The sequence below is a fragment of the Athene noctua genome, chromosome 2 (assembly GCF_965140245.1).
Source record: "Athene noctua chromosome 2, bAthNoc1.hap1.1, whole genome shotgun sequence".
Taxonomy (NCBI): domain Eukaryota; kingdom Metazoa; phylum Chordata; class Aves; order Strigiformes; family Strigidae; genus Athene; species Athene noctua.
Window position 1 is genome coordinate 24,091,526 of NC_134038.1, and position 15,392 is coordinate 24,106,917.

Consider the following 15,392-nt stretch of genomic DNA (forward strand, 5'->3'; position numbering starts at 1 on the left):
AGATATTTTTCAGAAGCAAACTATACGTATTGCTCAGGGAATTTTCTTCCAGCGTTAACACTACGTTTAGATAAGCAAAAAGAAAATAAACCCGTAATCATCTACTGCAATTTGAAATTAGTAATGGTTAACTTGTAAGTAGAAAGAAAGGGAGCACTTAAAGATACTGTGTGGATTTATGATCTGCCAAAGAAAGTGGTATTTTATTTTTAAGGGTGAACAGAAGACTGACTTTTGCTCTTGCTGATTAAACAAATATCTTTGACTTGGAAATAAATATGAAAGCATGTGTGTTATATTCAGTTTAAGATTCTTGTTTCATCTAAGATTTATCTGGATGCAAACAGCTCAGTTATATTTAATGCCATCAGAACAGAACCATGGGTGTCACTCTGACAGGATTCAAAGTCAAGCTGGAGTATTGCAGCTGATTTAAAAAATTAAACAAGAAGCTTTTATAGTGTTTACGAATTATTTACTCTCCTTTTTAAAGGAAAAAATCATCCCAGCATTTGAGGACTATATCTCAGGTGTTGGCTAACAGGTACTCCTGGCCTGAGGCAGTTTACCAAGTACGATGTTTCTGTGGTCTAGGAAGCTTTTAAATCGACTTAAGGTGTTGGGGTGTTTGAAAGTTTTACTAAAAAGTGTATAGTTGAAGGCATATTACCAGTGTTACTACTTAAAAACCTCAGAACCTGAAATAACACAGGTTTGTTTGGAGTCTGTAATTAGAAAGTGTTTAGCTGCTCTAAATAATGGAGAAAATATGCACAGTAGCTTTTCTAGGAATTGCATTATGCTTGCTTCATTTTTTTTTTCTTTTGTGCCTGTGGAAATGGATGTTGGAAATGGATGATGTGTCACAATCTGTCATACAAAGGCACCTAACTAATGAAGTTTCCATAATTGTGTAGAAAGAGCTGTTTAAGATGATGCAGAGTGGAGGAAAAATGTAACATCCAACAAAGTGTAAAGATATGTCAGAAAGAATATGTGAGTTTGTATGTGTAGATGTGGGGTGTGCGTGGAGGGGGAAAGTGTTCGGGGAAAAAGGTTTTGTAATCCCTCCTCAAAAGCATGAGGGCAGGGGAGTTGTATTTCAGAAATACTCCCTGTGTTATGGGGCCTGGCAGTTGGAGGTAACTTGCTAATTTAAAAGTCATGGAGTAAGTGGAATAGCACAAATACATTTTAACCCACACTTAATTTTCTCCTTTCTGGCAGTTGCTCCCTGAATGTGAAGTGCACTGCTGCCGCACTCCAACTGACAGAAGATGACCATTATAGGACCTGTGCATTTTTTTTTTCAACTTTGTATTCTGTTGTTAAATGTATTAAGCATGTCAGGGAACCTTTGAGAATATTTTTAAGTTTGGTGTGAAGCATTCTGACAGTCCAGAATGTCGCAGCATTGCCAAGGTTTCATCAGCACAGTGTGACCCAGACTGTTGCCTGATGTACAGGACTGTAAGGCTAATGCACAGTGGTTTGCAGAGGATGCACAAGCTCTCCTATGTTGCAGTGTGCTTGGATGCCATTAACGAGGCAATGTTCACAAGAGTAAGTCTTTAAAGCCATGAGGGGGTGCATTACTTAATGTAGCAGTTTTTTGCATAGAGAAACTCTGCTTAGTTTCCAGTCTGTTACAGTTACACTGCGTTGCAGTCTGAAAAACATTTGGAAAAACTCACATCAACCTGACTAAATCCTGCTGTGTGCTGACACAGCATATTTTTTGGCATAGTATACGATGATATTGTAGGTGGAATAACTATGCTGGCAGGATAACTCCTGTTGGCATATATTGTATTTCCAGCATAGGTATAGCATCAGATGTACTATAAATGACAAGCATTCAGCTTTTTCTTGCTTTGTGCTTTTTCACTAGTGTTTACACTATTTATAATGCTAGTGGAGTCAGTCTGTAAAGGCTGCTAGATCATTCCCCTTCTCTTGACCTGACTGTGCTGAATGGGCTCTATCTTTTTAGCCTGGTCTTTTTTATTTATGTATTTGCAGCAGAACTGGAAGAATCCTTTCCGCTAATTCTTTCCCCTGAAGAGTAATCAGTAAGATTGAAATGTTCACCTTGTGTATTTGTAAGCAAAGATGTGCATGTTTGATGACTGGTTGGTTTGTCTTTACGTTCCTTTTCTAATGTTCTCCTTTCATTCTACATTAGTGTCGGCTGTGAGATAAGTTTCATGGTACTTCTGCCATTTCCTGACGCCGATGGTTTTTCTGGAGGCAGTGAGTGTTTCCTGTCTGGAAGCTAGAGGCAGTGTTCCTGGCAGGATGGAGTATTTTTGTTTCCCTGGTGCGACCTTTCTCTGTCTTTGTTTTTGTCTCTCTTTCTCTCAGTTGTTCATTCTTTTTTTGATCTTTGTCTGTATTTGAAATTGCACCAGTTTAGAGCTATCATTAAACAAAAAATGGACTTGGTGTTTTGAAATACATCCATGCAGGATTTTTTCAGTTAATGTACTGTCAGAATAAATTCAGAGGCCAGGCAGCAGTGGAACTTGGCATGTTATAGTAGGTTTTGCACTAATCTTGCTTATTGAGTGAACAGGAGCAGTTAGCTACACAGGTGTAACTTTGTACCTGACCCAAGGGCAGTTTCAGCAGTTATGACATTAGCCATAACAGAGTTCAGAAAACCGTTGTAGTTCCTGTTTGTATCCTGGACTTGCTGCTGCTAGAATAGACTGGCACGGGTTATTCATTCAGTCACACAATTTTTTCTGACAGTTTTATATTGAATTATATTGACTAAAATTATTGGTGTCTATGTAAAGAGACTTAGATGAAATGAGCCCAACGCACAGTAGCTATTCAGTTCTGAAGGGCTGAGATACCGTCAGTTTACAGTGACTTAGTAAGTTGCTGTGAGTTGTCACAGTTCCTTTCAGGAAATGTGATCAAGTTATTATCTCCCATCCCATGATAAGGTAACACTGTCTAACTGGATCTCACTGGAAGAATTTAAAACTTACTAACTTGCTCACTTTTCATTAGTTAGCTTACTCTGTAAAATTAATCCAAAGTATATCTCTGTATCCATTTTGTTAAGAAAACTGTTAAAATGGCACCAGAGGATTAAAAAGTAATCCATTAATAGTTTCCAGCACTTCTCATTTTGAGGCAAAGCTGTTTCAAGTTCAGTGTGTGTTGTTTTGGTTTTTGGTGTGGGTCTTTTTTTTTTCTTCCTCCCCCCCCCCCCCCCGAAAGTAGAGGTTAGTTACACCACAGCTGGAATATGCTGTCAGTCAGATGGTCAATAATATCTTTCTTCAGTGCAAGACAGAAACCTCTGGCTCTTGCTGAGTTTAAAAATCAATAGGAGCCAGGAACTGAGATCTGTTACCCCTTATACATTCCCCCAAGCTGCTGTGTCTCTGATATGCTGTTCAAATTCTGTCTGTGTGCTCTCTCTGGAACTCCTGCTCTTGGTTTCAGATCCCTCTACTACAATATTTTTCCCACCTTATATCTTGGTACGTTTTATTTGCTTTGTTTTTGTAGTAGGACAAACTTTAAAGCCTGCTTGAAAACAAGAGCTTGGCAGTACGTTGCCATTACTGTTTGATTGGGCAAAATTACAGACCTGAAATTACATCTGCGTATTCTGGAAATTTGTTAGTCTTGGTTATTTTCATTTTGGAGCAGTTTTTCTGTAGGAATGATCTCATCATTTAGGAGTGTTGCAATGTTTTCCATTTGCAGGACTGGTGATACTGCAAGAAACAAAACTTTCTGGTATTATTTCACTGGTGTATATATTTACTCCAATTATTTTGCAATGTATAGTTTAGAATGAAATGCAGCTGCAGGAAATTGAGGGGTATCATTCAGCAATAGTTTTAAAGAGTAAAGTTGAAAGTAGAGAATTCTTGCTTTCAACTAAAATAAATACATAGTTAAAAAACTGAAAATTTGCTTTGGGATTTTTCTGCTATTGTGGTTTCCAGATACTTTACTTTGTTTCATTTATGCATTTGTTAAGACTGCGATGATGAAGTATCTGGATCTGTTCATACAGTATAAGCATTCTCAGAATTCAGAATTAAGTTCCTGAGTTCTTTTATATTGACTGTTTTTACAGATGACTGGGATTTTAAAAGCAGAATTTACAGTATACTTTTACTTTAGGGACGGTCAAGAGTTTGGGCTTATGGGAATTTTTATTTGTCTCAGGTCAAACTCATTTGTCAATCTTTTGAATGATTTGTTCATACAGGCTAATTTTCAGCTGATGGTCAGAAAGTGCTTAGTTTAAATGAAAGTATTAATACAGTTAGATTAAAACTTTTTTGGTGCATAAGCAGCTTGTGCATTTTTTTTTTTAATACCTCAGTGTTGCATCCACTTTCCTGACCACTAGCTAGTCAGATGTTTTAGAATATTACTTCAATACATATAGATAAATAAATCTCTGCACAGTATTCAGAAGTGAAAATACATGTCCACCATTGCCCAAATACACCACTTATGCAAGAAAAAAATTGTGCTGGTGTGAAGATTTTAATGATTAAAGGATTAAAAGGATTAAAATAGTTACAAATTCTGGTGATGTTTTGTTTTCATTCTTTCTGCTGCCCCGCCCCAGTGTTTCCAAGACTCTGGTTTCTGTTGGCTGAATTTGGTGTACATTTTTTTACAGTAACGCACCACAGTGCATAGGATAAACTTTCGACACAGCGAGTGCATGATTGAAATAAGACTGCTCTGCTGATTTAGATAAGGAAAAATTGATCCCATTAGTCTTATTTGCAACAGATGTAGGCCTGGAGATTCACAAATAGAAGGCATCTCTCCACTAAGGTCTTAGCTTTGGTCAACCGTTGCACTCAATATACCCAGATTTAATGCTGCTGGGCTGGAAAATTAATGTTTTTAGAATTTAAGGAATTCTTGTCTGTTTGTAATTTGTTAGCAAAAGTACAGTGTGGGCCCTTAAGAGGAGCTTCATCTTACTATGGCTGAACTTGCTTATGAAAGTGCTGATGAAATCTTTTACTGAACATTTGAATTGTAGAAGAAAAGATGTTTCTCTTCCAAGCAGTTTTGTTTGATTATGGTGTGTTCTTTTGTGGTTTGAAACGATGGTGATGAAAAAAAACCCACCCAAACCAGACTGAGAGGTGGTGCTTTAAGTGCACTCTCTTCTTTACAAGCATTATCTGCAAGAGGAACAATTTTGCTGGAGTTGGCAATCAGTTGTTCAGTGACTTTCAGAATGAGTTGAGCAACTTGCAAGACTTCCTTTCCTAATAGCAGCTGTCATGGACACATGATACAGGATGTATTGCACATAAATTTCTAAGGAAGAAGCATAACTTTTTTTTTTTTTTCCAATAAGCTGTTGAAGATTTTTCTAGCTGTCAGGATTGGTTTGTCATGTGCTACATACCATTGTGAGTTTTAACTGATATACAATGTTTCTATTTTAACTTTTGGCAATTCTGCGGTGTGTACTCTGCAGGCTTCTGTGTATTTTAAATACTGTTGGTCTTTTGATTTTAATGCCTGGTCAGTCTGTCTCAGGCTTTGAGCCCAAGCGGGTTCATAGTCTGTCTGTTTGCTTCATTGTTGTACAAACAATATTGCTTTGTTCTGTAAATGAAAATAGAATTTCCAGATAATTGACACAGGACTTGAAGGAAAAATAAAGTGCAGTCAGAATAAACTGGGACATGGTAACAGTGCAGTATGTAGATTTTTAAGAGATTAAAATATCTCTGTCTCACAAGTGCTTTTCTCTTAAATTCTTGTATGATGGTATCCATGAATATCAGGGGGTTTTTATAACATTTAGAATATGGACAATTAATCTGGACATAACATTGATTAGAGAAACAGTAATGTTTTACTTCAATGTTTGTTGAAAGGTGCTTTACAAATAAATAGCAGTCTTGTTCTTGCTTTGGTGAACATCCCAGTTGAAGTGCAGATTAACAACTGAAAAGAAGAGCTTGCATGTAATGAGGGAATTGCTCAAACCTCTTGTCTACTTTTGGTATCTTGTAATACTCTTTAACAAGGCATTACACAGTGTCTCTAAACTGATCCTAATTATTAGAAGACTTTCCTAAACTAAACTGACTCTGCATTAGAGAAACTCCCATACGTTAAACCAAATCCTTTTGCTCCTGGAAGATCCCTTGTTTCTCATTTGGCACTGGTCTGGTGGCCTATGTGTATCAAGCTGACTCGTCCCAGAGGGTTTAACTTCCTGGGAGTTTAGGGATAAGGGCCCTGCTCTGTTCTGTTTACCAGTTCCATGCTGATATGGGCATGTGCCAGATCTTGTCAGCACCTTTCATTGAGCCTGCTACAAGCTCCAGTGTGAAATTAGCCAGTGAATGCTTGGTATGGTACTTGCAGGCAGTTCAAAATTCCCAGTTTTTGAGTTTGCATAAATTAAAAAAGCAAAATTATTTCAATGAAGCTTTTCTTCTGTTGCTTAAAGATGATACTTAAGGCTTGAGACTTGACATGTCAGATCTCTAAAGGTTTTGAAAAATTTGTCTTTGATCAGTTGTGGGTTTGGGAGTCCTATTTTTGAAATTACAGCCTCTGTACAGCTATCCATCATAAGCATAAAGAAACAAGAGCCTGATTAACTAAAAGATCAAGTAATTTTCACTCTGAAAAAGATTTAATAGTAGTATAAGCAACTCTGGTAACATTCGTAACGAATGGTCTTCATGCTTTAAGAGAAGCATTCACATATGTGGCTCCTAGAACAAAGTAGGAGAGGAATGGTAAAGGTATCTTCCTACAAAAGTGTCTGATAGATAAGAACTACTTTTTGCTTGGATAGATGTAAAATGTAAACTACCACACCGGTGCCCTCTTTCAAAAGAGAAAAGCCATAATGAAGTAAAATTTACATGAGTATATTTTTAAAGTAGTTTTATATGGCTCAGTTTGAGTTACAAATTATTTGGATCACTCTGACTTTACATTTTTACATCCTGGCATACTGTAACAAATGACTGTAAATGTTTGATAAGTAACTGTGGGTCTGGGTTTGTTTTAAAAGCTTGACAAATCTTTTGATACAAATTTGTTAACTTTCTTTTATAGAATAAACTTTTCATTTTAATTCAAATAGTATCAATGCTTTGATTTCTAATAAAAGGTGAAATCAGAATTAGAGGACATTGAAAAACCCCACACAAATTAAATTTAAATATCTTTACAGTCTTCTAAACATTAAATGGAAAATGTTACTATTATTAATTTTAGTTTTTGTGGGGAAATATATTGGAGTCAGTCATAAGTGCATTTTACTATGCACTATTGTTGCAATTAAGCATTTCACCTCTGCTGCATTATGTTACCATTAAAGGATTTTCTTTTTCAACCTAGTGCATATAAAGGTTCTGCCAAAACCGTTGTTGTTTCGACATAATTTCCGTTTGTTTACTTTCAAGTTGCAGAGTATTGATTCTGCTTGTACTAAACCATCTGTGATTAAACCCAGTAACAGTCCTTCCATGCTCTGACACTGTGGGCATTGACATGAGTATGATGGAGTTTTTTAATGGGACATAGTGCTACAAAAGCACACAGCTGTTGAAATTGTTCTTTCAGACTGTTCCTCACTGTTTTAACTCTTAGTGATGCCAGATTTTTAGTTGAACCTGAGGCATGTGTAAAATGGGTAGGTGTAGATTTGTTTAGAAATCCTCAGGCAAAAGAGCTTGGTGTGTGTGTCGTGTGTCGTCCCCCCCCCCCCCCCCCCCCCCCAGTTTTAAAACTATTGTGGAACGAATTGATGTTTAAAGAATGCCCATTGTAATGAGAAACTTGATTGCTGTTTGCAAATTCTGTGTATTGGTATTCAGTTTAATAGCTTAAGCTTTTGCATAATTTTGGCTTATGTTTTATTCCACTGTTTTTATGATACTTACTCCATGGAGTAAATTAAAATGTTTTTGATGCCTCTTTTAGATGTTTAGAGATACCTCTATGTTAAGAACATCATAGCTTAGAAATTCCAGGATACTCTGTGATTGACAGAAGGGGCTCATTGGAAGAGGGAGTCAGAAATGTATTTCAGATCTGTGATGCATTGTTGGTGTATGAACTTCAAGCTCTGGTGTTTTTTGTTACAGCTCTCTAAGCTGGAGCAGTGAGTGCATCTCAGCAGCTACAGAGTATGGATGTTGGGAATTATAGCTGTCAGAAGGAAGCTGTTAGTAGTCAGTTTTAATTAATAAATAGTTTTCAGTATGCTAACACAAAGTTGGTGCTTAGTTGAATCATCAGGAGGAGCAAATGCCTAAAAGGAAGAGTGTTCATTTGCAACAGGAAAAATCTAAATTTGCCGTTTAAGTAGCAGTGACATGAGGGTTTAAGGGTTTTAGTGAGGATGTAGCTACATCTATGTTTATGGTGGTTTTTCTCCTTTCCTACACAAATCTTTAAGCCTGCTTTCATTTTGCAAATGTGTGTGAAGCTGTTTATCACAGATTCATAGAATGGGTTGGGTTGGAAGGGACCTTAAAGATCATCTAGTTACAAACCCCTACCTTGGGCAGGGACACCTTCCACTAGACTCAAAGCCCCGTCCAACCTGGCCTTGAACACTTCCAGGGAGGGGGCAGCCACAGCGTCCCTGGGCAACCTGTCCCGTGTCTCACCTCGCTCACAGTGAAGAATTTCTTCTTTACATTGTCCTGATGGCAGACTCTCTTATTTGTACACCATGTTGAACGTGTAATGAAGAGCAAGCAGCATGTTGAGCTTGTGTCTGGTTGGAGGACAGTCAGGAGCATGACGGAATTAGTCTTCTCCAGCAGCTGGCTTACAGAAGTAGGGCTTTAGCGGTCTTTTCTTGCAATATCAGTGGGGTTATACTTAACTGCCTTAGTGCATTTCCTAGAAGTTTTGAAATTGGTAAGATGAGACGAGCATAGGCTATGTCATAGAGAGCCTTACTAGAAGATATTTTTCACACCAGTCATCTGAGTTGAAAACTTCTTCCTTTGCAAGATTATTCTGATTTCCTTTCCCTCCCCCTCCTTTATATGGTCAGCGATAGCATTTACTTAAAGCAGCATGGCCAAAATTAACTGGATGTTAGGCTTCAGCAGCAGTTTAGAAAGGATTTCTGAAGGAACAGATAGCAGTTAAGGACTGAGCTTTATGTGAGTTACATCTGTAAATGTCGCTTGTGCTTTTGGAAATCTTCAAATGATAAGGTGTGTTTGTGCTGTGGCAACTGGTGTTTTGTGGTAGTCTGTGGCGTGAGCAGAATGCAAAGCACGGCTGGAATTTGGATTTGTGGTAGGGCTTTAGGCATGGCAGGAAGCCAGAAACATGTTTTTTCAGTAGTCAGTAAGTGCTTTTGAGGAAATGTTGAGAACAGTGGTGAACTTACATTTTTAGGAATTATACGCTGTGTGTGGTTTTTCTATCCCTTCACTGTTGCCCATATTAATTTCTTCTGTATGTTGACAGAATTTATGCTGGTCAGTGAGACTGGTGCAGAACTTGCAATGGATGTTGACTCTCAAAATCAGATTGTTATTATTACCATAACTGTGTGTCTCGGCTTATCTCAAGTCTTTTAATTTCAGAGTTTCATTTTTCACACAGCGTATCTCCTTCATGTGGACTCATTGTTATGGAATAATACAGGCATTGTGTTCTCTGGCTGTACAGAATCAAATACTTTTTCCTTCTTTTTGTCAGCAAAAACATGCAGATGCTGTGTGGGGTTGGGCAACATGAGAACTGGCCAGTTCTCCAGATTGCGCTAGTAAGGCTTTTATGATTTTGTACTACTATGATCATTATTAGCATTGTAACATTTGTCTTCATTTTTTCCTGTAATAAATCATCTGCTGAATCTTTTCAGCAAAGTCATCCTTGAACGTCACTAAAATGGCAATCCAAAATTACTATATAAGGAAGAGTACAGCTTTTAAAACTAGTTTTATACACTTAAATCTGGAGAGCATAATTGATGATTGTATGAAATAAATGGCAACTTCTCTATGCAAAAATCCTGACAAAGTTTAGGCATTTTTTTTTAGAAGAGCAATCTGCTATTTCTGAGAGACAGCTTATCAGATTCCATTACGCAAAGAAAACTATAGGACATACTGGTCTCTTTCTTTAGAGCATGGGAGAATCTTTGTTTATTTAAAGAAAAAAAGTACAACTGGTTCATCACTGGAGCTGCTATTTCTTGATTCTGTACATCTGTTGGAACTGCCAAAAATACTGTAATACGCATTCTTTTCTCTCCAGAGAAATGGAGGAGGGGAAGACTTGTAGTCATAGGCTTGTCTGTGTTACTGTGTTTATTTCCTACCTTTTTTACTTTGTTTTTTCTTTCTTTTAAAAAAACCCTACCTCGCCTGAAATGAGTGCTTTGATTGCTATTCATGTTGTTCATGGACTCTCCTAGCTTGGGGATGATGGCACTTGCCACTGCCCTCGTAGTATCTGTATGAACATAAAAATGTTAGGAAGTATATAGTTATATAATGCTTTCAAGGTTATTCTTGCACTTCTAGACATATAAACTTAATTTTGTCAGCCAAAGGCTATACGATTTGTGTGTCTGTAGTGTATTTCAGATGCTGTCTACCAACTGTGTCTACCCATGATATAACATCATGGTAAGATTCTGGAGAGAAGGATCTTCCTTTCTGTCATCGTTCTTGAGCAGTTTCTTCAGTTTCACCTTTTTTTCTTTAGATAAGGGAATATTTATCTCACTTAATGAGAAACAGTAGCTGTTACTATTAAATTTGTTTTGGGAACAGGTAAAGTATCCAAGATTCCTTTAGAATGCATTTAGGCTGAAAATATTCCCTTAGGAGAGAAGGAAGAGTATGTTCTTGAAATAGGCTTTAATTGAGATCCTGGGAATAAAATATTTCATTTTATTTAATCTTATCTCATAGAGGTAAGATTTTCCTTTATTAGGGGGGAAAAAAGGGAAGAAAGTGATAATTAAGGATTTGGAAAAATAGAACTGTGGCTTTTAAATTTCTTCTTAAAAAACAAAGCAACAGAAAAGTGTTGTGGCGTAAGACATTAGACGTCTTTTTAGCAAAACCAGGAGCTGTGAAGGGGTTCTTATTGTTGATTTTTTTGTGGGTTTTTTCATTCTAAATTCTTAACTTGAGGAAGGTAATATTCTTGTGGGGGGCTACTGTCATGGATGATAGTATAAATTGAGCAGTGTTGACTGGGCTACCTGCTAGTATGTATATAATATCAAGTTACAGTAGTCTGAAGAGGGCCCAGCAATGGATTTGCTGCACACATTGCTCTGGCAAGCTGGACAGCCAATGGGCTATTTCTGTGTTTCCTCTTTGGAGAGGGATTCCTGTTGCTGCTGCTGATAGGTCTTCCTCTGAAACTTCCTAGTCTTGACCCAGTCATCTGGGTGATCCCAGCCTGTCCCGGAGACATACAGCACACAGTTGTTTTTTGGCCAGTCTCTAGTTGGTGTGTAGGCTGCCTGGGCTCTGATAGAGGCATTCACCTCAGTCAGTGTTGGTCATCTTTATGCCAAGATATTTAAGTTAGAAATTATATTTTTGTATCTTCATCAGTGGCACTCTACGTTCATTTGTTTCTACATTCTGACTTATTTTTAGTTTTCTGATTCAGTTTCTGATTTGATCATCCTATGGTAAAATCGTAGAAACTCAGTGCATCTCTCTCTGGGAGGTAAATTGGGAAACACTGAGAAAAGAAATGGTGCCAGCAGCAGTCACATCCAGATATGCAACACTGATGTCACAAAAAGTGCCTTCTCATTCTTCTATTACAGAAGCAGTTCACTGAGAGTTAGAAAAATTCCCCTTGGACAGTCAAGCTTACAAGAAGTGGGAATATTTGCATGTTTGGGGGAAGTTAGTGGTTTTGGTTGGAGGCGATCTTCTACTTCTTGTAGCAGTCTCCTCTGTCAGAGGAAAATAGGAAGAAACCTTTCTCTCTCAGAGCCAGCGAGTTCAGCAGCAGGGAACAGGAAATCCTTGCTGTCATCTTCTACATAGGGAATAATTGAAGCTTGATATGTGATGGGAATCTGGATTTGGGGCTTTTTTAAAAATAAAAATCAGTATGATGAAAAATTCAAATGTTGTCACCTTAACTCTAGTCTTTGCTTGAATTACAGTATGGAAGTTGAAGGGCAAGACAGTGTTGGCTGTCACTCACTCTGCAGCTCTGCTTCCTAAAATATTCAGGTGCCTTACGTTATAAAAATGTATCTGCGTACTTCTGTGGACCCTTAGGTTTTGAGAATATTTTGAGTTGTTTAGCCACAGTGACTTAATTTCTGCTGTCAGTCTAAATGGATTCAAAACACACACAAAAATCTTTTGTTTCTTTTAATTAACTATATTGGGTTTGTACGACTATCGCATGTGTGGAAGATGTAAGGTAGAGAAAATAGAAGTGTTTCCAATGCTCTAAGCCTGTTACTACACTTTATAGAAGAACTTGTTATACATTTACTTAGTTTTCAGCTTGGGTTATAGTAATTTCTACACATGTGTGCACACACACCACTCCCCTTTACTCCCCTGCTCCCTAAAGATGCTGTTCTTGGCACTGCTTAAGTGTAACAAAGGTATTCCTTGACCATAGGGAAACTTCAGGCTTGTTGAGAAGGATGCAGAGGATAGAAAAAACTGACAAAAGTAGTATTGGGTCAGATGATGATGAGAAGATGGTAGTAATATGAATAACAGGTCATTAGGGTGCTGTGATCTTTCAGAAGCAAAAGTGGTGGATGTGATTCTAATCTTATCTTTTTTTTTCATCTTTCCCCCTAATATAGGGAATTCCTCTGAAGAATTTGATGGAAGCAGATACATGTGAATTTTTTGCATGAAGACTCTCAATCTGGATTACATCATAATATGCCTGTACCCTCTGACTCAGTTATTTTGATCCTTAAAAATGATTAGGGTTGTATGTGAAATTTAACCCATTTCTGATGAGTGATCTAGACATGAGTTTACATCGGCAAATGGGCTCTGATCGGGACCTCCAGTCTTCTGCTTCGTCTGTGAGCTTGCCATCAGTTAAAAAGGCACCAAAGAAAAGAAGAATTTCATTGGGCTCTCTCTTTCGTAGAAAAAAAGACACAAAACGCAAGTCTAGGGATTTAAATGGAGGTGTTGATGGAATTGCAAGTATTGAAAGTATTCACTCAGAAATGTGTACAGACAAGAACTCTATTTTCTCCACGTGTACCTCTTCTGATAACGGAACAACCTCTAGCAGCAAACCAAGTGGAGACTTCATGGAATGCCCCTTGTGCCTTTTGCGGCACTCCAAGGACAGGTTCCCAGAGATAATGACTTGTCACCATAGATCTTGTGTGGATTGCTTGCGTCAGTATCTCCGGATAGAAATCTCTGAGAGCAGAGTTAATATTAGCTGTCCAGAATGCTCAGAACGATTTAATCCTCATGATATTCGTTTGATATTAAATGATGACATCTTGATGGAAAAATATGAAGAGTTTATGCTTAGGCGATGGCTGGTTGCAGATCCTGATTGTAGGTGGTGTCCAGCTCCAGATTGTGGGTATGTATTTTTTCCTAATATCTGAAAACAAGTGACAGCATAAATTGATAATGTTCACAACATTATGCTTTTTGAAACGTTAATTGCTTTACTTTAGCATTTTGTTATTTGTTATTTGAGTAGTTAGCAGGTAGAATTCTCTTGGAAAAAGCCAAACAACAAATCAAAACAAATGAAAACCAAAGCAACAGCAACAAGAAAAAAAAAAACAAGCCACAACCCACCTTCCAAAATAAAACCCTTCCTCAAACAGGATTTTTTTTTCTGCACAAAAGAAATTTCAGCAGTGTCATGAAACTTACTGATAGGTGGTTGCTATGTATCTACAGCATGCAAAAAAAATTAGATGTTGCACTGCCAAGGCAACAGTGAAGAGCTCAGACTAAAGAGAACTGAAAATTTGGTGACTGTACTTTTAATTTAGTCCATTTGTTAAACCGCAGTGGATATTTTGGGCTTTTTTAATGGTGAAAAATCATTGAAGGTTTGTTTTGGGTTTTTTTCAATAAAAAGGCTTCCCCAGCTTCAGATATTTTCCATCTTGTGGCTGGTTGAGCCATCACTTGTTGCCTGTCAACAGGCTTCTGATTTAAAATAATAATCATCTTGTTCTTGCTTATTATCTGAGTAATGTAATGTTTTATTACTGCTTTGATATTTAAAGAGCTCAGAAACCATTCTGAATTCTGACATGAGTAGGATGAATACTACTGAGCAGCTCGTCACAGCTTTTCTGCTGTTGGTGTCTCATAATGCCATTCTTCAGCAAGTTCCTTTTTGAGATTTGTTTGTGTTAACATAATGTCTAAAGGTTATAGCCATGACTGCAGTCTGCATGTGCAGTGCACGCTAAAAACTAATAGATGACATCTGTTTCAAAGCCTCACAGATGAGTGAGTGGTAAGTAGAAGAAAAGAATGTTGAAAGAAAATGAGCAAAATAGGACTATTAGGTAGCTTAAATATTCCAATATTAATGTTTAGGTGCTTAATGTTTAGGAGGCTTTTAAATTTAAAAGATATATTAAGAAACATATTTAAAGTAAAGTACAAAAGCAAAATTTTAAATTAAGAAATTTACTAATGTGGGTCAAAAGCAGGGACTGGAAAGGTGATAGTGGTTTAGGTCCTCTGGTCCAAAGGAGATGCCATTACTATGGTAATAGTGTATAGTTTGAGCAGAGAATGAAAAATTACTTGAGAGGTGGATTGGTTGCATGGGCTTGTAACAAACTTATGTGGACAAAACCAGTACAGCTCGCTCTTAGTATTTCAATACTGCAAAAGAAAACAACCACTAGAAGGCGTTACTTGATAGGCAGAAGTATGCGTTGCTCAAGTTTTCATGTACTGGACAAGCTGTTGTTACTCAAGGTAGGGGGAAGCATGTAACAACTGTTAAACCATGTTTCAGTGATGCAGATACTTTATTAGTGCTTCAGTAAGTCAGCTAAGGCAGATCTATTTAATGAAGACTTTTCACCTTGCTTATTTTTTGTGCCTCAGTTTTCTCATCTAAGAAGAAATTCTAAGAATCTTGAAATGGTCAGAAACTCTAATGATAATTGCTATAGACAATACCATTATAAAAATTAAAAATGGGTCTTCAGCGCAAAGCTAAAGTTCTGTGCAACTGTGTGGGACCACAGCAATGTGTTAGTATATAGCAAATATTTATATTATTGCTCTAGAACTGCCTGCTGCATGCTCCTTAATTTGAGAGTGGAATCCTGTGGAAAACACGGTATATTGACAGGCAGCTAAACTATGCCAATGTTTATGTGAGGAGAACAAACTAGTACTATATGGACA

At 37.4% G+C, this 15,392-nt stretch overlaps 1 protein-coding gene across 3 annotated transcripts in view; it reads left to right on the forward strand.

Moving 5' to 3' along the window:
- RNF19A (ring finger protein 19A, RBR E3 ubiquitin protein ligase) overlaps positions 1-15,392 on the forward strand; it is a 61,622-nt gene that overhangs the window by 25,567 nt on the left and 20,663 nt on the right. For all 3 annotated transcript variants that reach the window (XM_074898639.1, XM_074898638.1, XM_074898640.1), the window contains exon 2: positions 12,827-13,581. In XM_074898639.1, the coding sequence (XP_074754740.1) occupies positions 12,986-13,581 (596 nt within the window). In that variant the 5' untranslated portion in view covers positions 12,827-12,985. The remainder of the gene's footprint in view (positions 1-12,826; positions 13,582-15,392) is intronic.